This window comes from Tachysurus vachellii, chromosome 1, assembly GCF_030014155.1.
Source record: "Tachysurus vachellii isolate PV-2020 chromosome 1, HZAU_Pvac_v1, whole genome shotgun sequence".
In the NCBI taxonomy this organism is placed as follows: Eukaryota; Metazoa; Chordata; class Actinopteri; order Siluriformes; family Bagridae; genus Tachysurus; species Tachysurus vachellii.
The window spans coordinates 18,259,601-18,278,323 of NC_083460.1; the positions used below are offsets into that span (position 1 = coordinate 18,259,601).

The following is an 18,723-nucleotide window of genomic DNA, read 5'->3' on the forward strand; positions in this document are numbered from 1 at the left end:
GATATGCGGAAAAAGAAAAAGAGATAATAAAGGCTTGGGTTAGCCTTGTTCACATCAAATCCATCCTGGAAGTGTGAGTGAGTGCTGAATATTTACTGGTGTATTTGGACCTAGAAACTTCCTGCAGCAGGAGGAACCTCACACAAAACCACACAAATTCTCCTTTATAATAGACTCTTTATAATAATCTCCAGCGTTATTATACTTGTACAATGTGTATGTGATCGTGTGTGAGCGTGTGTGCGTGTGTGTGTAGCTTTGTGTGTGTGTGTGCGTGTGTGTAGCTTTGTGTGTGTGTAGCTTTGTGTGAGAGGAAGGGGGAGTAGGAGGACTGCGAATGGACATTAATCATCCAATTACACACCTGTCAGAATCTAGACAAGGAAGCTGAGCAGGGAGAGCTAGAGAGAGAGAGAGAGAGAGAGAGAGAGAGAGAGAGAGAGAGAGAGAGAGAGAGAGAGAGAGAGAGAGAGAGAGAGAGAGAAAATGGAAAGTGAAAAAAGGGGGGGGATATGCTAAACTGCAAAGAGCTGCGGTTTTGTTTACAGAACATTAATGAAAAGAAAGAGTAAAGAGTAAAAGGAGAGATTATTGGTGCATAGTGAAGAGTCCAAAGTGTTCTCAGGTTTTATCTCAATCAATTCTACAGCAAAAACATGAAGATTTGACAAAACTCAGGGTTCAGTGAAAACTCACAGCATATTTTATGATAAAATTATGTAGAAATTATCAGTTATTGAATGTTTTTAAAAGAAAGGTCACATGAGTTATATGTGAAATTTAGACACATGGCATTTTGACATGTTTCTCTATCACATGGTTTTCTTCTCAGTTTCTCACCCCTATAAATGTATTTTTTTTTTCAGATGCCCCTTTCTTTAAGTATATATATATATATATATATATATATATATATATATATATATATATATATATATATATATATATATATATATACATATATATATATGAGGTTATTTTGTCCTGACATTAATAAATATCTTTTTTGCTTTTGGCATGGACAGCATAGTGAAATACACCTTTTTTGTTTTAAATCACATTATTCACCTAATCACAAGTGAAAAAGATGTCACATATGATTATATGAATAAAATATCATCACACAAGAAAAATATTTTTTTTCCCTCTCATATCATCACACGTGTTCTGATTTCTCACATGAAGAACTCATATTCACATTTGATTACATCTTGTTCACATTGTTCCTGGGGCATTTTCAGGGAACATCGTTGTGAAAATATTTTTGAAACATTTAAAATCACGTACAAAATGTATCTGATTTATCTGTTAATGTAGGAAAGTCGTCTGTTATAAGAATAAAAACAGAGACTATAGACAGCAGATTGTTATGGTGCGTCCTCCACATTAACTCAGGGAGTAAATTGGTTTGAAAGTGTTGGAGAAAGTTTAGCCACCAGTGCTGGTTTATTTATCTCCATTAATGGCAGCACAGTCATTAGGGCTGACACTCATTAGCGATCTGTCAGTCAGAACTTTCCCCAGCAGAGAAATACACAGTGGTCTTTACTGATCCAAGCAAACAGAAGAGTGTGTGCTCACAGCCTCTTCTCTTTTCCCTCCCTGTAGGAACACTGTCCCTATGTTTCAAATGCCTCAGGCCTCCACCATCTGTGTATTCACTAACTCACACATGAAGGCCATATACCCAATTTACAACCCAGCTGAATGCATAATATTGTTTCGTACTTGAAATCATGTGTTAAAATGCACAATCATGTATGTTAAAAAGAGATGCCGTGTTGTTAACTGGGTGGTTCATTGTGGCTTTTTGATTCCAGTCGGATTTCGCATTCTGGAACAAAGCCAGCCCAGATGTTTTATTAGCAGTGCTATGATCATAAATGCAGGCTGAATGCCAGATGCCTCATTAGGCAAATGTGATTAGGTTTGCAATTTTGACTTTTGACTTCCATATGTACCCCGTGAACGTGTGTGTTTGTGATTAAGGACGATGGATTACCGTGTGCACATGATCAAGCATGTCTCTGCATGAATAAGCATATGAGGTAGCGTGCATGAGCAGTAGCATGTATACATTTCTGTGTACACACATGTATGTCATCCTGCTTGTATTTGCCTCAACTAGGCCTCAGCTCCAAGACAGACTTATTTATAGCAGATCTAACGTTTACATTAAGGACCAGCTCTATTTGAATAAACTGGACAAACAAAAGTTCAACAAAATCATCATTATTTTGCTTTTAATAAAAATCTAAATGCACCATAATAATAAAAACAGCTTTGAAAATACTAGGACCAGCTGTGGAAATTTAGAAGACTGAATTTAATATTTTGCTCTTTGATATTTGATAGTAACTCTCATAAATATCCAAAACTGATGCAACAGCGCCACCTGGTGGATTAAAGTGCGAGTGTAATTAAAAGTTCATTCATTCATTCATCTTCTACCGCTTATCCGAACTACCTCGGGTCACGGGGAGCCTGTGCCTATCTCAGGCGTCATCGGGCATCAAGGCAGGATACACCCTGGACGGAGTGCCAACCCATCGCAGGGCACACACACACACACACACACACTCATTCACGCACGCAATCACACACTAGGGACAATTTTCCAGAGATGCCAATCAACCTACCATGCATGTCTTTGGACCGGGGGAGGAAACCGGAGTACCCGGAGGAAACCCCCGAGGCACGGGGAGAACATGCAAACTCCACACACACAAGGTGGAGGTGGGAATCGAACCCCGACCCTGGAGGTGTGAGGCGAACGTGCTAACCACTAAGCCACCGTGCCCACCGTAATTAAAAGTTAACTTTTAATATTAATCGGTTACATATACTGTTACTGTTGTAATAATTCACTTAAAAAAAGTGAAATTAATGTTTTCTCAAGTAAAAGTTAATAGATCATTTGGTGAAAATGTATTTGAGTAATTAAGTATGTGCTATATGTTTAATGTTGACTAAATAAAATTTTTTATTCTGTTTTCAGGCTAAATAAACATGTGAGCGAGTAAAAACCATCCCTTCAGTAAAGCATAGTTATCAATAAAGCTAGCTGGCTTTCATGCTAGATTCATTAGCTAGCTAGCTCCTGCTAATTCATAATTGTTTGGGCTGTATTTCAGATGTTCACACTGTAAACCTCTTCTACATCGGCCTAGTTACTCTTTCTGTTAGAAACTAATAGATGTTTCCACATTTTAGATGTTAAGACATGAAAAAATTTTTGTGTCATTTGCAGATCATATTCACAATGTTTCTGTTGATACATTTAAGTGAATTGGGGAAGTGATGCTCAGCTGTCTTGTTGACACGGTTTCTTGTAGATTTTAGTGCCATTAGGACTTATACAAGCCTGATCTGTGAAGAGGTTCAGTAATGTTCATTACAATATTGCATGGAACAGTTAAGTCTGTAAAATATTACTCAGTCTGCAGTTATGACTTTTTGTATTTTGTAATGGTGGCTTAGTGGTTAGCAAGTGTTTCACACCTCCACCTTTGGAGGTTTGATTCCCAAAGACATGTTGACTGGCATGTCAAACGTGTCCATCATGTGTGTGAATGGGTGTGTGTATGTCCAGGATTATGTCCTGTCACAGGCTGCACCCCATCCAAAGTTTCCCAGTCCCCTGGCTGCAGGTTTCCCCTGAATGTCCCCTGACCCTGTGCAGGATATCTGGGACAGAAAATGGGCGGCTGGAGAGAATGTATATATGTCTATTTATAAAAAGAAAAGTATAGCCTACTAAATGAAATGCTACTAGAAACCTTTCTGACGTTAACTTCTTATCTCAAAGAGCAGAATTATTCATAGAAAAACTATAATAAGTCACTGTTTTCTCACCTACATCATTATTTTGCATCTTCTTTGTATTGCCAGCCTCTAAAATAATTAAGCATGTGTTTTAAAGGAAGGTGAAGCAATTTGGGTTGCATCTAATCCAGGATGTGTGCTCACTTACACAGGAAATTACCTTAAGTGTGGTTTTACTGAAATACTTGTTGGTGCCTTTGTCATGTGGTGCTCGTCTGTAGTCCACTGTCATTAAAAGTGTATGTGTGTAACCACTGGGATGCATCATGGCAAAATCGACTCCCTGTATCCTTCACTGTAGCTCCTTATCAATGATATAGACTGTTGATGGAAATCAGTTGTGTTTGGTTTATTCAGCTCTTTTAAGCAGCTTTTCAATTAAATGCTGCTACAATTTAAATTAAGATACTTTAAGATACATTTGAGTATATTATAAAACAGTGAGTCTATAGACTTCACCAAAAGGTGCATTAAGGCCATGTAAAGGGTGCTATTAGGACACACAAAATCAGAACCCAAAGCCAAAGGACTGTGTAGTTTTGGACACCGGTATTGTCCACATTTCTGTAATGTCTTTTTACACACAGTTTAGGCAAAAGTGCAGGGCAGTTTTAATGTTAACATCACTCTTGTGTTACTGATCCACTTCCTTTTCCTCTCCAGAGATCTCAGTCACACTCTGCAATGTCTCTGTCACATCATCATTGTCTTTGTATGCATCGTTGTCGTGAGTACTGTCCTTGTCTTTGTATGCATCGTTTGCATTCACCTCTACTGAGTCCTCATTGGCTTTTTCATTATTTCGGTGCCTCCTGATGGTCCGTCGGTTCCTGCTGCGCCGTGATTGGTTGCAGTGAAGTGTACGTCTGCGATGCCATTGGCTGAGGGACTTTTGGGCTTCGGCACTCAGCTGCCGTGATGCTAAACGAGACTGGAAGCTGCTAATGTGGTACAATGAGGCGTAGAGGGACGTCAGGTAATATCCACCTGAAGCAGAAGAGACAGATTTACAAAATTCAACTTCAACTCAAAGACCACCCAAAAAGATCTTGACTATTCACCAAAAGTCCACATTATCTATCTATCTATCTATCTATCTATCTATCTATCTATCTATCTATCTATCTATCTATCTATCTATCTATCTAAATAGTATGCCCTCCTACCTTCTCCCTGTAACTGGGAGGGGTCTAGCAGTTCCATCATGTAGTCTGTGTCGATCTGCAGAGTGACAACATCACTGCGCAATAATACCCATGTCAGACAAGGCAGGAAGTCATCTGCTCCGAACACCACCCCTGTCACCACACAAAAGCAAACACAAATCTGTTCAGGTGTCAATTAATAAAACAGGCAATTAGTATAGATACAAGGCAGGTGCATCTAATAAACTGCCATATCAGTGCAATTACTTTGGTGGTATTTAGAACTGGAGAATTATTTCCAAAGATTTTGTTAATATTAGTGTGGGAATATTAAACATATTCAGATTTAGGTTATGTACATAATACTTAAGTCTATTTTTTTGAGACCAGTTTTAAAGAAGATTTAGGGTCTAGAAAACAGCCTCAGTTGTGCACGTTTTAGGTAAACTCCTCGCTGTGTGTAACACTAGCATAACTTCCGAAAAGTCTGTAGTTACGTCTGAAGTCTGAATAGAGTAATGCTGAATATTAGTATTAAAATATTTCCTTGATTTCTGATGTACTCACCAGGCTTGGCATTGACATTCATGCTGTGATAAATGTTTTTGCATACTTTGAGCAGCATTTCCACCTTCTTTTGTGGTGAGTATTGCTGCTGCATGGTAGCCCAGCGCTGCTGGATCTTCTCCAACATGGCTGCATCAGGCAAGCCTGCACCCGCAGTCCCCTCCAGCTCCTCTAGGCTTCGGCCCATCAGCGCGTTCTGCTTCGCTTGTAGACGCTTCAAACTGCCATCCTGCTGTCGTGCTGTCTTCATGCACTCGTACAAATGGGAATACAACGGCTTCAGGGCCACTTTATGTAAGGCTTGCTCCATCATGGTATCTAGTGTGGAGAAGATGAAATAGAAATGCAACTGAATGAGACAGGAAATTATGACATTTGTCTTTGCTTTAAGGAACCAGAAGAATAAGACGACAATGGTCTAGAACAGTGTTTCTTAAAGTGGGGTCTTTAATGCTTACTGTAGCTAGGGTCCAAAAAATTATGGATATAAAGATATGATGGGGTTCAAGCACCAAAGTCAACTCAGACTTAATGTGTTCTACCGGTGGAAAGTTCTGTCTGTATGTTGAAAATAATATTCATAAATTAAAGATATTGGGGTGTGTGTAAGATCCACTGCCACAGAATATTAGTAAGTCTGGTGCAGTACAAATCTTTGTATTAGTAAATGCAGTTTAACATCCACCCTGATGTATTCTGCCCAATTTTGGTGGTTAGGGGACAGCTGAGCCGCTGTGTGTGACGAGGTTTATATCAGGATGTACTAAAAACCACAATATTTTAGTTGTACGTTATCATACTGCGAAGTGGAAAGGTTTGTCTGTTGGTAAAAATGGACCATTAAAAGTAATCCTGCAACATGTATTCTTACCCAACTCGAAATCAGGCACATCTCCCAGGGTGTCTATGATGCTCTGGATTTCAGCAGTGTCATACAATGTTTCCCGCAAAGTCGTGAGGGAGGACCGCACTTCCTGCAGCATCTCTGTACTCGTCATACTACAAGATGCTCTCATTTTCAGTGTCTGCTCCACAAATCCCTTTAGAGCCTCTGCAAAAGGACTGCCCTTACGTTCGCTCAGTTCCTGCACACGCTTACTCAGGCGTTTTTGTGGGTTAATGAAACCACCAAGAGCCTGGCCAACTGCTGAAAGCCTGTTCTTAACCTTGTCAGCCAGCGGGAGGCGTGGGGAGTTTTGGACCTGGCAGGAGTTTACGGTTGGCTCAGGCTCAGGCTCCTCTTCTATGCTGCTCATTGACAGAGAATCAAATTCTAGGCATGGAGGGTGGAGTAGTGAGGAAAGAGTAGGTGGGTTCATCCAGAGTTTGTCCTCGACCCAAGAAACTCGGTGTGGCGACTGAGGGACGGGGCTGCCGATCGAATCCGCGCTCACTCTCTTTTGAGGATCTGAGATACTGGAACTGCTTGCTCTGCGCAAAACCACTTCAGTTGTAGTCACTTGGGAAACTGGGCTCTGAACAAGAGAACCTGCTGGAGAGATAAAGTTCATCCATCATTGGTACTGAAACAGTATGTGAAACTAACCTTACCTGCTGTTCTTTTGGTTTATATCTTAAAAGCAAATGTCTTTAAAAGCTATATTCAGGTCTTTTAGGGTAGGAGTCAGGGGTAATCATGGGTAATCTGGGGCAACGCTAAGAACATTAACTTACTTTGCTCCATGGATGTCCTAGCCTGGCTAAACCTGTGCTCTGTGTTTACCAATGGCAAAGGCCATGTGTCTTCTACTTAGAGTGATTTCTTTTTTCTGTGATGAATTTACATTTGACTGCAAGAAGAAGGAATGTTTGTAACTTTCAAGAAATTTTCGATTGTTCCAACCCTATTCTCAAAGGATGAAGGCTCTGGGTTGTTGATTGAATGCTCAGGGTTCAAGCCCTAGTACCACCAATCTGACACTGTTGGGCCCTCGAGCAAGGCCCTTAACCTTCTCTGCTCCAAGGGCACCATATCAAGCTGCCCTGATAAACAACTTCCTAACGAGGAATTTAATTTATATGCGACAAATAAAAGCTTCTTTAATATTTTTATAGCCAGGTTGAAATGGGCTGTTTTTAGTAAAAGGCATCTGGTATCACTATATAAAAACTAAAAGGACCTCTTTCCTGTTTTGTTGGTTCAAACAAGTACATAAATGCTTCCAGTTTGTATTTTATATTTTCTTGTTTCAATATCTATTATTTATTTTTTGTTTATTATCTTATTTTCAATCTGACACACAGATCTGATTAGTGATCACTTCTACATTTGGTCAAATTAATTGGCACACTTGATAAACGGAATTGTTTAAGCATTGCTCTTTGTATCTAGTTTCCAAGTCCTGACCCTAACCCAAGACATTTGTGTCACCTGAGCTGTCCATACTGACAGACGAGTCTTCCACTGACTCGGTATGCTTCTTAAGCCCCGCCCCTGACCAAGGTCTTGCTGTGCTCAGCCTCCGGTCACGCTTGGAAGTGAAGAGGCGATTAGTGAGGTTTGGGCTAACCGGAGAATGTGTCAGCCAATCATCTCCATGCTCTTGGAGATACAGTGGGTTGATAAAGCAGAGTGCACCGTTGGCTGCTGTTAACTGCGAAAAAACAAAAGATATCATATGAAAGATAAACATAAATAAAGTAAAACTGTATCTTATATATTTTGTGCTATTCAAAGACTTATAACAACCTATAATACACTGTATATAGCGTTCATGCCTTGACCAATATAATATAATATAACAAATGTGAATGTGTTAAACAAAATAAGACAACAGTAGTATGCTTACCTGTATGGTGCACATTACAGTGTTCGGAGTGTCTGGTGTTACTGGACCCATTGAGTATGGCAACAGGTCTACTGATGGACAAAGCCAGGCCTCTGAAAATAACACACACATACCTTTGTATTACAATCTTTGTGAGGACCTTGCATTCGAGTACTTATTAATGCAGCAGCTTTACCTAAATCTAAACCTAATCTTAAACTGAGTAACCAAACGGCTTATTTTGATTTAAAAAAAAATGCTAGTACACACACAAACACACACACACACACACACACACAAACACACACAGACAGACAAATATTTATTTATTTATTTATTTATAAATATTTAATCATTTCTGCTTATTTTACTCAAAAACATGGCATAATTTCATGAGGTTTATTGTTTATAATTAAATATAATAAAAAGCATAAGAGGTGTAAAGGAAGTTTTATTCACAACAAATTATGCCATGTTTTTGAGTGGTGTGTGTGTGTGTGTGTGTGTGTGTGTGTGTGTGTAGCCCGCAAAATAGACATAACAAGTGTAAAATGTTCACAACTGTAAGCTGATCACACAGAATGGTGATCATTGTAGAATTTTTGATTTATAAGCATTCAAGTCAATTTGTCCTGGAAAAAAATAGGTTTTATTATTTACTGACATTAAAAATGGTCAAAATGGTTTTAATTTAATTTAGAGACGTTTCATTGGTTAATGCCAGCAGCTGTTACACTGATCACTGCGCCACCTGGTGGATCAATGTGTCATTGCCACAGACGCGCGTAGGGGGCATGAATAAGGCAGCTACTCATTAACTACGTCAGAGCGGGGGAACAAGACCATTAAACACTTTCCAGTGTGTTTAAACCTTACACACCACACTCTTAAAAAGACAAACAGTAACCGAAGCGTGATTGGATGATGTTTTTAGTGGACTAACTTGGACCCAGTTGTGAAACAAGATGCTCTGGCTGTTCGGTTAAGCCACAAACCCATGAAGGAACCAACAAACACAAAGGCAACACATCCCTGTGGGAGAAACCGAAAAAAAAGAAGTCCTAAGGAAATTTACATTTCATTAGGACTATAAAAAACATACATATTTCAATAATAATAATAATAATAATAATAATAATAATAATAATAATAATAATAATAATAATTTTTAAGCTTCAGTACATTATTTCTTTTTCACACCTTGAGTACTCAGTCCATGTGCTTTAATAATTAAATGTCTGTACATGTTTAACTTTACAGAAACTGAAGATTCCTGATTCATCATGAACAAAGTTACGTGAATATGCATTACCTGCTTAAATTGTAGAAGATCACCAGCTGTGGCAGGTCAGAGAAGGCCAAGTGAGATGTATCCAGGCGCTGTGCTGAGAAAGTTTGAAAAGAAAAACAAAAGCTTGCATACGAAAGGCAGAGCAACAAATAAAGAAACAGGACAAACTGGTACTGACTCGAGACTCACACAAGGAAGTAGGAAGAGTTACTAACGGTCTTAAAAAGAGGTCTTAAGAAATTATTAACACCATTAGGGTTTTTATTAACAGGAAATATGTACACACATATGTACACACATACACACGCACACATATATAGACACATACACACACACATACATATATACACACATGCACACACACATATATACACACATGCACACACACACACATATACACACATATACACACACATATATACACACATACCTGAGCCAGTTTTAATGATGGGAAAGTCTTGTACTTTTTTGCTTTGGTCATCGACAGACACACACAGGAGTTTATTCTGAGAAGAAGATTCAGCCACCACCAGGAAACTCTGTATTGAGTAAAATGTTCCAGTAACTAAAGATGTACAATATTTCATGATCTATGATATCAACATATACTGTAGAGAAATCTGGAGTTTTATTCATTTGGTAAGTACAATCAACATAACTGCATAAAAATTAGATGAAATATTTTCTTTTTGATTTTTAAGTTTTAAGTATCTGAGTTGATTCTCTGCTCTTGTTCAAAATGTGCTTCAAACCTTTTTTTTTTCCAAATTGTAAGCCAGTTTATGTGCAAATGCAATAGTCTAAAAATACATCCATGCACACACACACACACACGCACGCACACACACACACGCACACACACACAAACACACACACACAGACTTACACACACTCACAGACACACTGAGGTGTAGAAGAAGGCACAGACTATACATAGGTAAAAGGAAGTTGACGCTCAGCAGAGAAGCACAACACGCAAAATAAAACCAAAAGAGAGAGAGAGAGAGAGAGAGAGAGAGAGAGAGAGGAATGCTGTAGATGTTACTTGAATTCAAACGGAAAACCACACACCACTGCCACTGACTGCACTCACACTAAGGGTGTAAAAATGTTATTTTCATATAGTAAGTTACATTTGACAACTTATCATGTCTTGAGATTGTTCAACATTAAAGTAATAATACAATATGTACAATATTAAAGATATTTAAAAGAACAAAAGCTAATCTGCTGTTATTGAATCTTCCTTCCTGGAGTTCATGTGGGTGTCTTGTTGTGGGAAATGTAGACATTATTTGACCACCGTTTGACCATCACACAGAATTCTTTTTTTTTTTTAAATAATATTCTAATCCAGGAGGAAAAACTTTAGCTTCTCTATTTAAACTAAATACTAACAGTTATAAAAATACATACATATTTTGTGCAATTCAAATGTGTTTTTTTCTGTTTAAACTCAGGTTACAAACTTATGTTTAAACAGCAACACCCTCTTCAGTAAAGGAGAGAAAAAAAACATTTCAAAGAGGAATTAAAATGATTTAAATCGAAATTAATTGTTTATAAAAATGAAATTAACAAAATGAAAGCTGCGGGTCTTACCACAGATGATTGCTACGCTTGTCCTGCCTCATGCTTTGCTCTCATTACTTCTGCATTTATTTCATGATTTAAAAGGAAGCAGACAGAAAAGGAACAATATAAACTGTATACCACCAGCAATCCCCCCCCAGCACCCTCGCAGCACCCCCCAGCCGCCGAGCACAAATGACTGCTATTGTTTTAACATCTTTATTACAAGCAGTTTCATCTAAGTTTAAATATTCATAATGCTTTATGTTTGTCCTTATAGTTCTTGTTTAAACTCTGATCATTTTTTATTTAAAAAGTACAATTAACATTCTACAAACCCATTTACAGCATTTGGCAGTTCCCCTTATCCAGGGCAACTTACATTTTATATTGAGCATTAAGGGCATTTGCCCAGGGGCCCAGTGGTGGCAGCTTGATAGACCTGGAATTCAAACTCACAACCTTCTAATGTAGCCCAACACCTTAACCACTATGCTACATCCTGCAAACCCATAGCTGCTCTCTGAGATTCCCCATGATTCCCCAAGTTCTTGTTCATAAGCCTGTAAAACCTGATGTCATCGTCGTCAACCACTAAAACTGAGTAATTTTATCCCTACAGAGATGTCACACTGAAAGCCAACAGAGTCCTGATTCATTTTATATCAGACTTGAGAGGTGAACTGAGAGGCCCAGACCTGTTCCAGCATGACAAAGCCTCTGTGAACAAAGCACACTCCATGAAGACAGGGTTTGTCAGTAGAAACTGGAGTAGAAGAACTGAAGCATCCTGACTTCAACCCAACTGAACCCTACTGTGGAATGAACTGGAACACTGACTACACCTCAGACCTCCTCACCTGACATCAGCACCTGACCTCACTAATGTTCTTATGGATGAATGAACAAAATAGATGGTCAGGTGACCACAAACTTTTGCCGATATTTCTATTTAATCATATGTTTATGGTAAAGTATTTAAATAACTTTCAAATGTAAACTCCAATTTAATTTCAAACATTAAACAATTCAATAGACTGTAAATATTCCTGAATGCAAGAATCCAATAACTGAAATATTTACAAACTTACTGACATTAACTTTATACATTACTGTGTGAAGACTGTGGTAAACCTCTCAGTCTACATTATATACACATGATGTATGACTACAGCCTTTAGAGAGTTATGAATGAGCACATGGAAGTACATGTGAATATGTTTAGGGCAACAGCATGCAATAATAGTATTAAATAGAAACTGTAGAATTTACTTGAATTCAAACGGAAAACCACACACCACGGCCACTGACTGCACTCACACTGAAGCTGTCAGAAATTGTGTAAGGTGTACGATCTTATAAAGATATTTAAAAGAACAATAGCTAATCTGATGCTATTTATGACCACGTTTTCAGATGTATCATAGAAAACAACACATAATCATTGCCATAATTTACACTACCATAATCCGAGCAGACAGAACAAGGACCAAGAAACTAAGAGTGTGAGTAGGAAGTAATGAAAAGGGGAAATGGTGCAAGGGGAAGCTACTGTAGGCACCAGAGAAAGCAAAAAAGCTTAGAAATGCTTAGATCTGCACATACAAGACAAGGACTGCAGACTTTATTTCTACAGGTCAAAAACACAAAACAGGACACAAGTGAAAGAGATTAAATATAGTGACAGAGATGTTACCCCTGGTGGCCTCCCCCACAGAGCAGCATGGGCTCCCTCTCTGTCCCACGGGCTTCCTGGGTTCCAGGATTCCTGACACAGACGTAAACCCTGCAGTAAAGCCACAGGACTTCTCTGGGTCACTGAGTCACCATTGGTGAGGCTGTCAGAAAGATTGTGAGAAGTAAGATTTAGATAAATGCAAAAATAAAGCACAGGAAACGATTACATTTTATTAACAGTGATGTTATTAACAGTGCACAGTTATATAACCCATATATGTCTGTTTAAATGTTTTCCAATATGAAAAATGCATTTGCTTATGTTTCAAACCCAAAGTAAACTGAAGGCTCCCCAAATTACCACTTTTGTATTTTGTCTTTAAAAATGATGTGGTCTAGCAGGCCAGTGGTTCATGCTAACAATTGCACAATAAAAGTGTTATCTTAAAACTTTACATCAGAGCTTGTTGTTTAGGTTGTGTTTTCGTAGGCTCAATTCAATTCAATTCAATTTTATTTGCTTTTAGTAATTTTATTTTTATTTTATTTTATTTTACTTTACTTTTAGTAATTGTCATTGTCTCAAAGCAGCTTTACAGAATATAATACAGAATATACAGAATATACAGAAATATGGTACAAGTATAATTTTCTAATAATATCTGTATGATTACATTACTAGCTACCTCTAGTGACCTGTTCTGGGACAAGTCAGTGGCTTACTGTCTTTCCTTTATTTTTTTTGCAGCAAAAGTGTCGATTAAACATGTCTTGAATATCTGACATAATATCTGTTCCCCTGTAAAGATGGACATAATTTAAATCAGTTCAATGATTTTTTATTTCTATAGCACTTTTAACAATGGACATCGTCACAAAGCAATTTGACAGGAATACAAATTTTAAAAGCTACTAATCACTAGATTGAATGATGAAGATTCATCATAATCACTTAATATTAATATATTAATATTAATAGAATGAGGATGTTGGCACTGACCGGAACTACTGTATATTTATAGTACTCAATTTAGGCATTTAATTAATTACATGGTAGAATAGTTGTGAGTTTGAGCCTGAGCTCAGTTCAGTCAGATGGAGCCAATGTGTGCATTTGAATTGTTTGAACTGCAACTATATAAGTCATGCGAAAGCAGGACAAACATGAACAAACCGGCTTGCAAAGAGGAACATTTGAGAGCAGAGTTGCTTAACACAGCAAAACTATGAATTAACTGGGAACTGCATAGCTTAGCACTTACCCAAACTAACAATGTTCATAAACTCTGAAAACAAGAGGCTCCATTGTTACCTTCAAAAAAATTCACAAATCTCATCTTTTAATTAATCAAACTATTAAATATCATAAACTCATTGTTTAAAAGTTTAAAGTAATATTTTGCCTATTTATTGGACTTTTGAGGCTTTTAAGTTATTGGACTTTTGAATCAATTCAGCTGACCAGGTAAACAGGATAATAACTATACAAACTCAATAATGAATAAATAGCTTTAATAAAGGGAGCTTGTGATTTACACAACTGTATAAAAAATATCACAAGCTTCACTAAACTGTTAAATAAACTCACAGATCTAAATCATCATCTTTCACCTTTATTTCTTTATCTCTATCCATTCAGATTGTTCTGGAATGAACCCACAATGATGGACACTTTCTCTAAGCTAAGATTCAGTGGATTGCGAATGAATTTGTACACATTTTATAATTCCAGCTGCACCTTATAAGACACTCGATATTAACTTTTATTCAGTGTATCTATTATTTATATTTTTATACAGTAAATCGATATACTCAGTGGTTAGACGTGTGTGTCTCACTAAAGTTATTGCCTAAATTTCATTCTTTCTTTACTGGATGATTGTGTAGATAATTACTATGGGTTTGTATCTCATCCTCTCAGCACATGTACTGTATTACTGTAAAAGAGTTATATTAGATTTATGGTCCCATTACATCAGGTTTCACACAGAACTTGATGCATTTCCTTTAAAGTTTGTTTCCTCTCAGTGTTTATAGAGACATTTGTTTCTGGATTGTTCATTTGTTCAAATTTTCTGTAAAGCTCCTTTGTGATTATATCTATTGAACCTGTTCTACAATAAAGCTGAAATGACTTAAAGTTCCTATAAATAAACAGATTGCTGTTCAATATTAATTCCCTTTGTAGGTGTATTATACACACTTCCACATAATGACGCAAATATAGTGTTTCTCACCTGTCCCCACTCTTTGTGGGCTCATCATCCAGTCTCTTCATTGTATCTGATCAACTGGCTAAATCCATGGCTGTGTCAGGAAGTCTTACTAAGCCACGTTCTGTCCACTGGTGCAGCTTCTACTGTGGTGGTTCAGCAGCAGAGGAAGCATTCGCTTCCCTCTGAAGATTAGAGATAAGATAAGAAAAAAAAAGGACAGAAACCAAACTAACATATCATGCACACACAGTTTCCAGAAACAATATGACATGACAAGTCATGCATCAGTAAAGAGTGCTTCAGTCTTTCCACACCTGAAGCACATGATTAGCTAATGAAGGATGTTTTTCTGAATCATCTTGATTCTCTGGAAATTGTGACATATAAGTCAAAAACAAACCTTGTTTTCAAAAAAGGAAACAACTATCACTATACTATTCATCAGGTGTGGATATTGCGCACTTAGTTGCTTTATTTGTGTATATTGTGGGGTATTAATATTTATTTATTTTTTAAGAAATAAAAACTCTTGGTTGATTTTTATTTAAACTATTCGAGGTACTTCTCAAAGGTTTTGTCTTCTCTCATCCACCAAATGACTTAAATTATCATTAACTTATTTCAGTTTAGTGCCCAGTCGACTTCATCAACAAAGAACGATCTAAAATCGTGAAAGATTTTCTTTGGTCTGTGATGACCTGATGTTACACAGTTCAAGCTACGTATATCTGATTCATCACAGTGCAGCGTGGAACCTGAGGTCAAACATTTCAATGTAATATGATGAGAAATTAATAAGTGGTAGTCATGCAAATGACATGCAAACATACAGAAATTAAATGATGTTTAAAGGCAAAAGTTGCTTTAAGTGATAATTAAATAGTAACATCATTTTAACAAATAACCTTTGACTTTTACCTCAACACATTTTTCAGACACACTCTCTGGTCAAAGGTTTGCAGACGCCTGATTTTCACACTTAATAAACTCCAGTTATAAACTTTTCCAGGAGAGAGGATGTGTGAGTGTGGCTGTGGGGATTTGAGCATTCAGCATTAAAAGCAGTGCATTAGAGAGGTCAGGCTCTGGTGTCGGCCGAGGAGCACTTTGTGCACAGTGATATTGACATGCCCGTTCGGTTGAAGGTAAATTCCACAGCATACAGAGGAATTCTGTAAACTTTGGGCTTTCAAAATCGTGCCAAAAGTTTGGAGAAGACCCAAATATGGAAGTGATGACAGATGGTTTTGACACATTATCTTTATCTCCATCCCAGCTATGTATATTTTAATTAAAACTGTGCTGTCTTTAAAAGGCAAAAAAAGTGTTAAGTGTAAACGTTTTCAACTCCATCTGCTCTCAGCTAAATTGATATTCAAAATGTTGAAAGCATTTAATTCATTCTGCATGAAGGTATGAAAGTGTGAAAAAACACGTACATGAGGTTTAAATTCCAATTAAATTTAGATTCAATAGAGGAAAGTAGAGGAGCACGTGAAGCCCAAAAGTACAGAATTATTACTTTCTTGTTACTTGGTCTAATATAAATAATGTAATAGAATTTTTCATTACTTAACAATACTGTTATTAATAAGTGTTTGACCTGCTACAGGAGAATTTCAGCTGAACGTTTTTTGTGTCATTATGTAATAACTCTTTATCTGTAGAAGATGAGATTGTTACAAAATGATTAAGAAAAAATAGGAAATGAAGCAACACTGACAACAAAAGTTGCATCCTTTTCTACTTGATTTTATTCTATTTCCTGCTGTTGTAGTTATTTCACACATGAAATCAGAAAAGAGAAATTCAGACTGATAGATGGAGCCACGTTGACGATGTAAGCGAAGCTGCACAAATGTAAAGATGCCTGTTGTTGAAATGTGTCTTATTTGTGTTTAAGATCACTTTATGTTTTAGATATGCATCAAATAGCTGAATCGAAATTCTAATTCTAATATTTTCTTAGATATTAACAAGCTGCAAAGTTAGCTGCGGCCTTTCTAGTGGTGTGTCGTGATCTCACGTGAACTCGATCTATGATGATGTGGTGCTTTGAAATGTTCAAGTACTGTTTGTTAAGTAAATGTTTGTAATGTGACATTTCAAATCGTCCTTGAACCAAACACTTAAAGCAGAAACGTTTCATTAATTTTAAGGTATTAATAACAGTTCATCAGTGAACTCATGTTTCCACACACAGGAAGAAATCCAGCAAACAGTTTAAATCTAACATACATAACTACTGAAAAGAAAACAAGACTGATGATGGATTATAAAATGAAACTTACATTATTAATGGACTCGTCTGCTGGTTCTTCTAAGCCTCGTAGTTTAGAGTAATTGCTACGCACAGAGTGTCACGCCTGCACCTCGTCATTGCACAGCTCATCTTGGTTTCAGTCCTCTTGTGAAACTGTGCCTCGCCACTCCATTAAAAAAAGTTTCAGACTTTGTCACGTAACTCAGGTGTGAATCTACTCCTGGACTCTATAAATTTATCATTTCTGCCGTGACATTTCACAACACTTTCCTTCTTTCTATCTTACTTTTAAACCTGTATCTTCTGTTTTTGATCATGCTTCCTTTCCCTCCTCCCTCTGAAGACTGTGGTAAACCTCTTAGTCTCTTTCTCACACACACACACACACACACACACACAAACACACACACTCACACAGAGACACAAACACAGACACACACTCACACACACACACACTCACACACACACACACACAAACACACACTCACACACACACACACACACACACACACACACTCTCCACACACCACATGCATTTTTACACACAATCAGTGATAAAACATTGTATTCTGCTGCTCTGCTTTAGCTGATGCTTGTCAAAGTGAAGTTCTTGCAGTTGTTATTCTGTTCGACTGGTTAGAATTAAAGGGGTTTTCACAAAGGCCTGAAAAAATATCCAAACTGGGTTTAATGTGTTCTCAACTGGCTAATGACTGCAAAAAGAATTTGAGACCCCTAATTTGAGAATCATGCATGCTAGACACTCTGTAACACTCTATAATGATATCATATTTAAATCAGTGATAACAGATGATGTCATATTTTGAGGTGGCCAAGCTGTTCAGAATCACATGTAGTTGCTGAGTCCAAATCACAAATAAACAAATGAAATACAAGAATTTCATCTCACAGTACAATAACATCAACAGAGCAACAGAGCTAGGGTTTAGATTGTATATTAACACCTGAGTGCAGATGAATTGGGTCACTGATCAGAAGCTCTGCTTTACTCGCTTTACTAAGAGTCTTGATTCATCTTCATGAACAGAATCTGTAACAGTTCCTATTGCGAGTTTTATATTAATGTATTTGTACAGAGCTTGTAACGGTTCACATTGTCTCAAAGCAGCTTTACAAAACATCCTCATTTGTGTGACACTGGACAGAAAATAATGTCAATGTAAATAATGTCCTTTCTACAACAGTTTATAATTGTGCAACCGAGAGCTCCTGAGGAACTAGCAGGCCTGCACAACACAGAGCTCACCACAGACCCAACACTAATAACTGATGCTAATTGTTTCACTATTTTGTTGTTACAGTAAATGTAATGAATGCACAAGCAGAGAAACACTGCAGCTTTCCAGTCTGGGAAAATATGATGATAGCGAGAGTCCAA

General features: G+C 37.4%; 1 protein-coding gene across 2 annotated transcripts; it reads right to left on the bottom strand.

Annotated features, from left to right (window-relative positions):
- Positions 1–4,153: 4,153 nt before the first annotated feature.
- rinl (Ras and Rab interactor-like) lies at positions 4,154–17,668 on the bottom strand. 2 transcript variants are annotated; one of them, XM_060875634.1, is made up of 12 exons: positions 17,353–17,668; positions 15,083–15,243; positions 12,865–13,006; positions 10,027–10,135; positions 9,618–9,690; positions 9,249–9,337; positions 8,327–8,418; positions 7,909–8,131; positions 6,409–7,026; positions 5,538–5,855; positions 4,992–5,123; positions 4,154–4,812 (listed from the first exon to the last, which is right to left on the bottom strand). In XM_060875634.1, the coding sequence occupies exons 2-12, from the start codon at positions 15,121–15,123 to the stop codon at positions 4,460–4,462; spliced, it is 2,190 nt and encodes a 729-aa protein (XP_060731617.1). In that variant the 5' UTR covers positions 15,124–15,243; positions 17,353–17,668; the 3' UTR covers positions 4,154–4,459. The 2 variants fall into 2 exon arrangements, with proteins under 2 accessions (XP_060731617.1, XP_060731609.1); XM_060875626.1 differs by having other exon boundaries at positions 6,409–7,029.
- Positions 17,669–18,723: the final 1,055 nt, after the last annotated feature.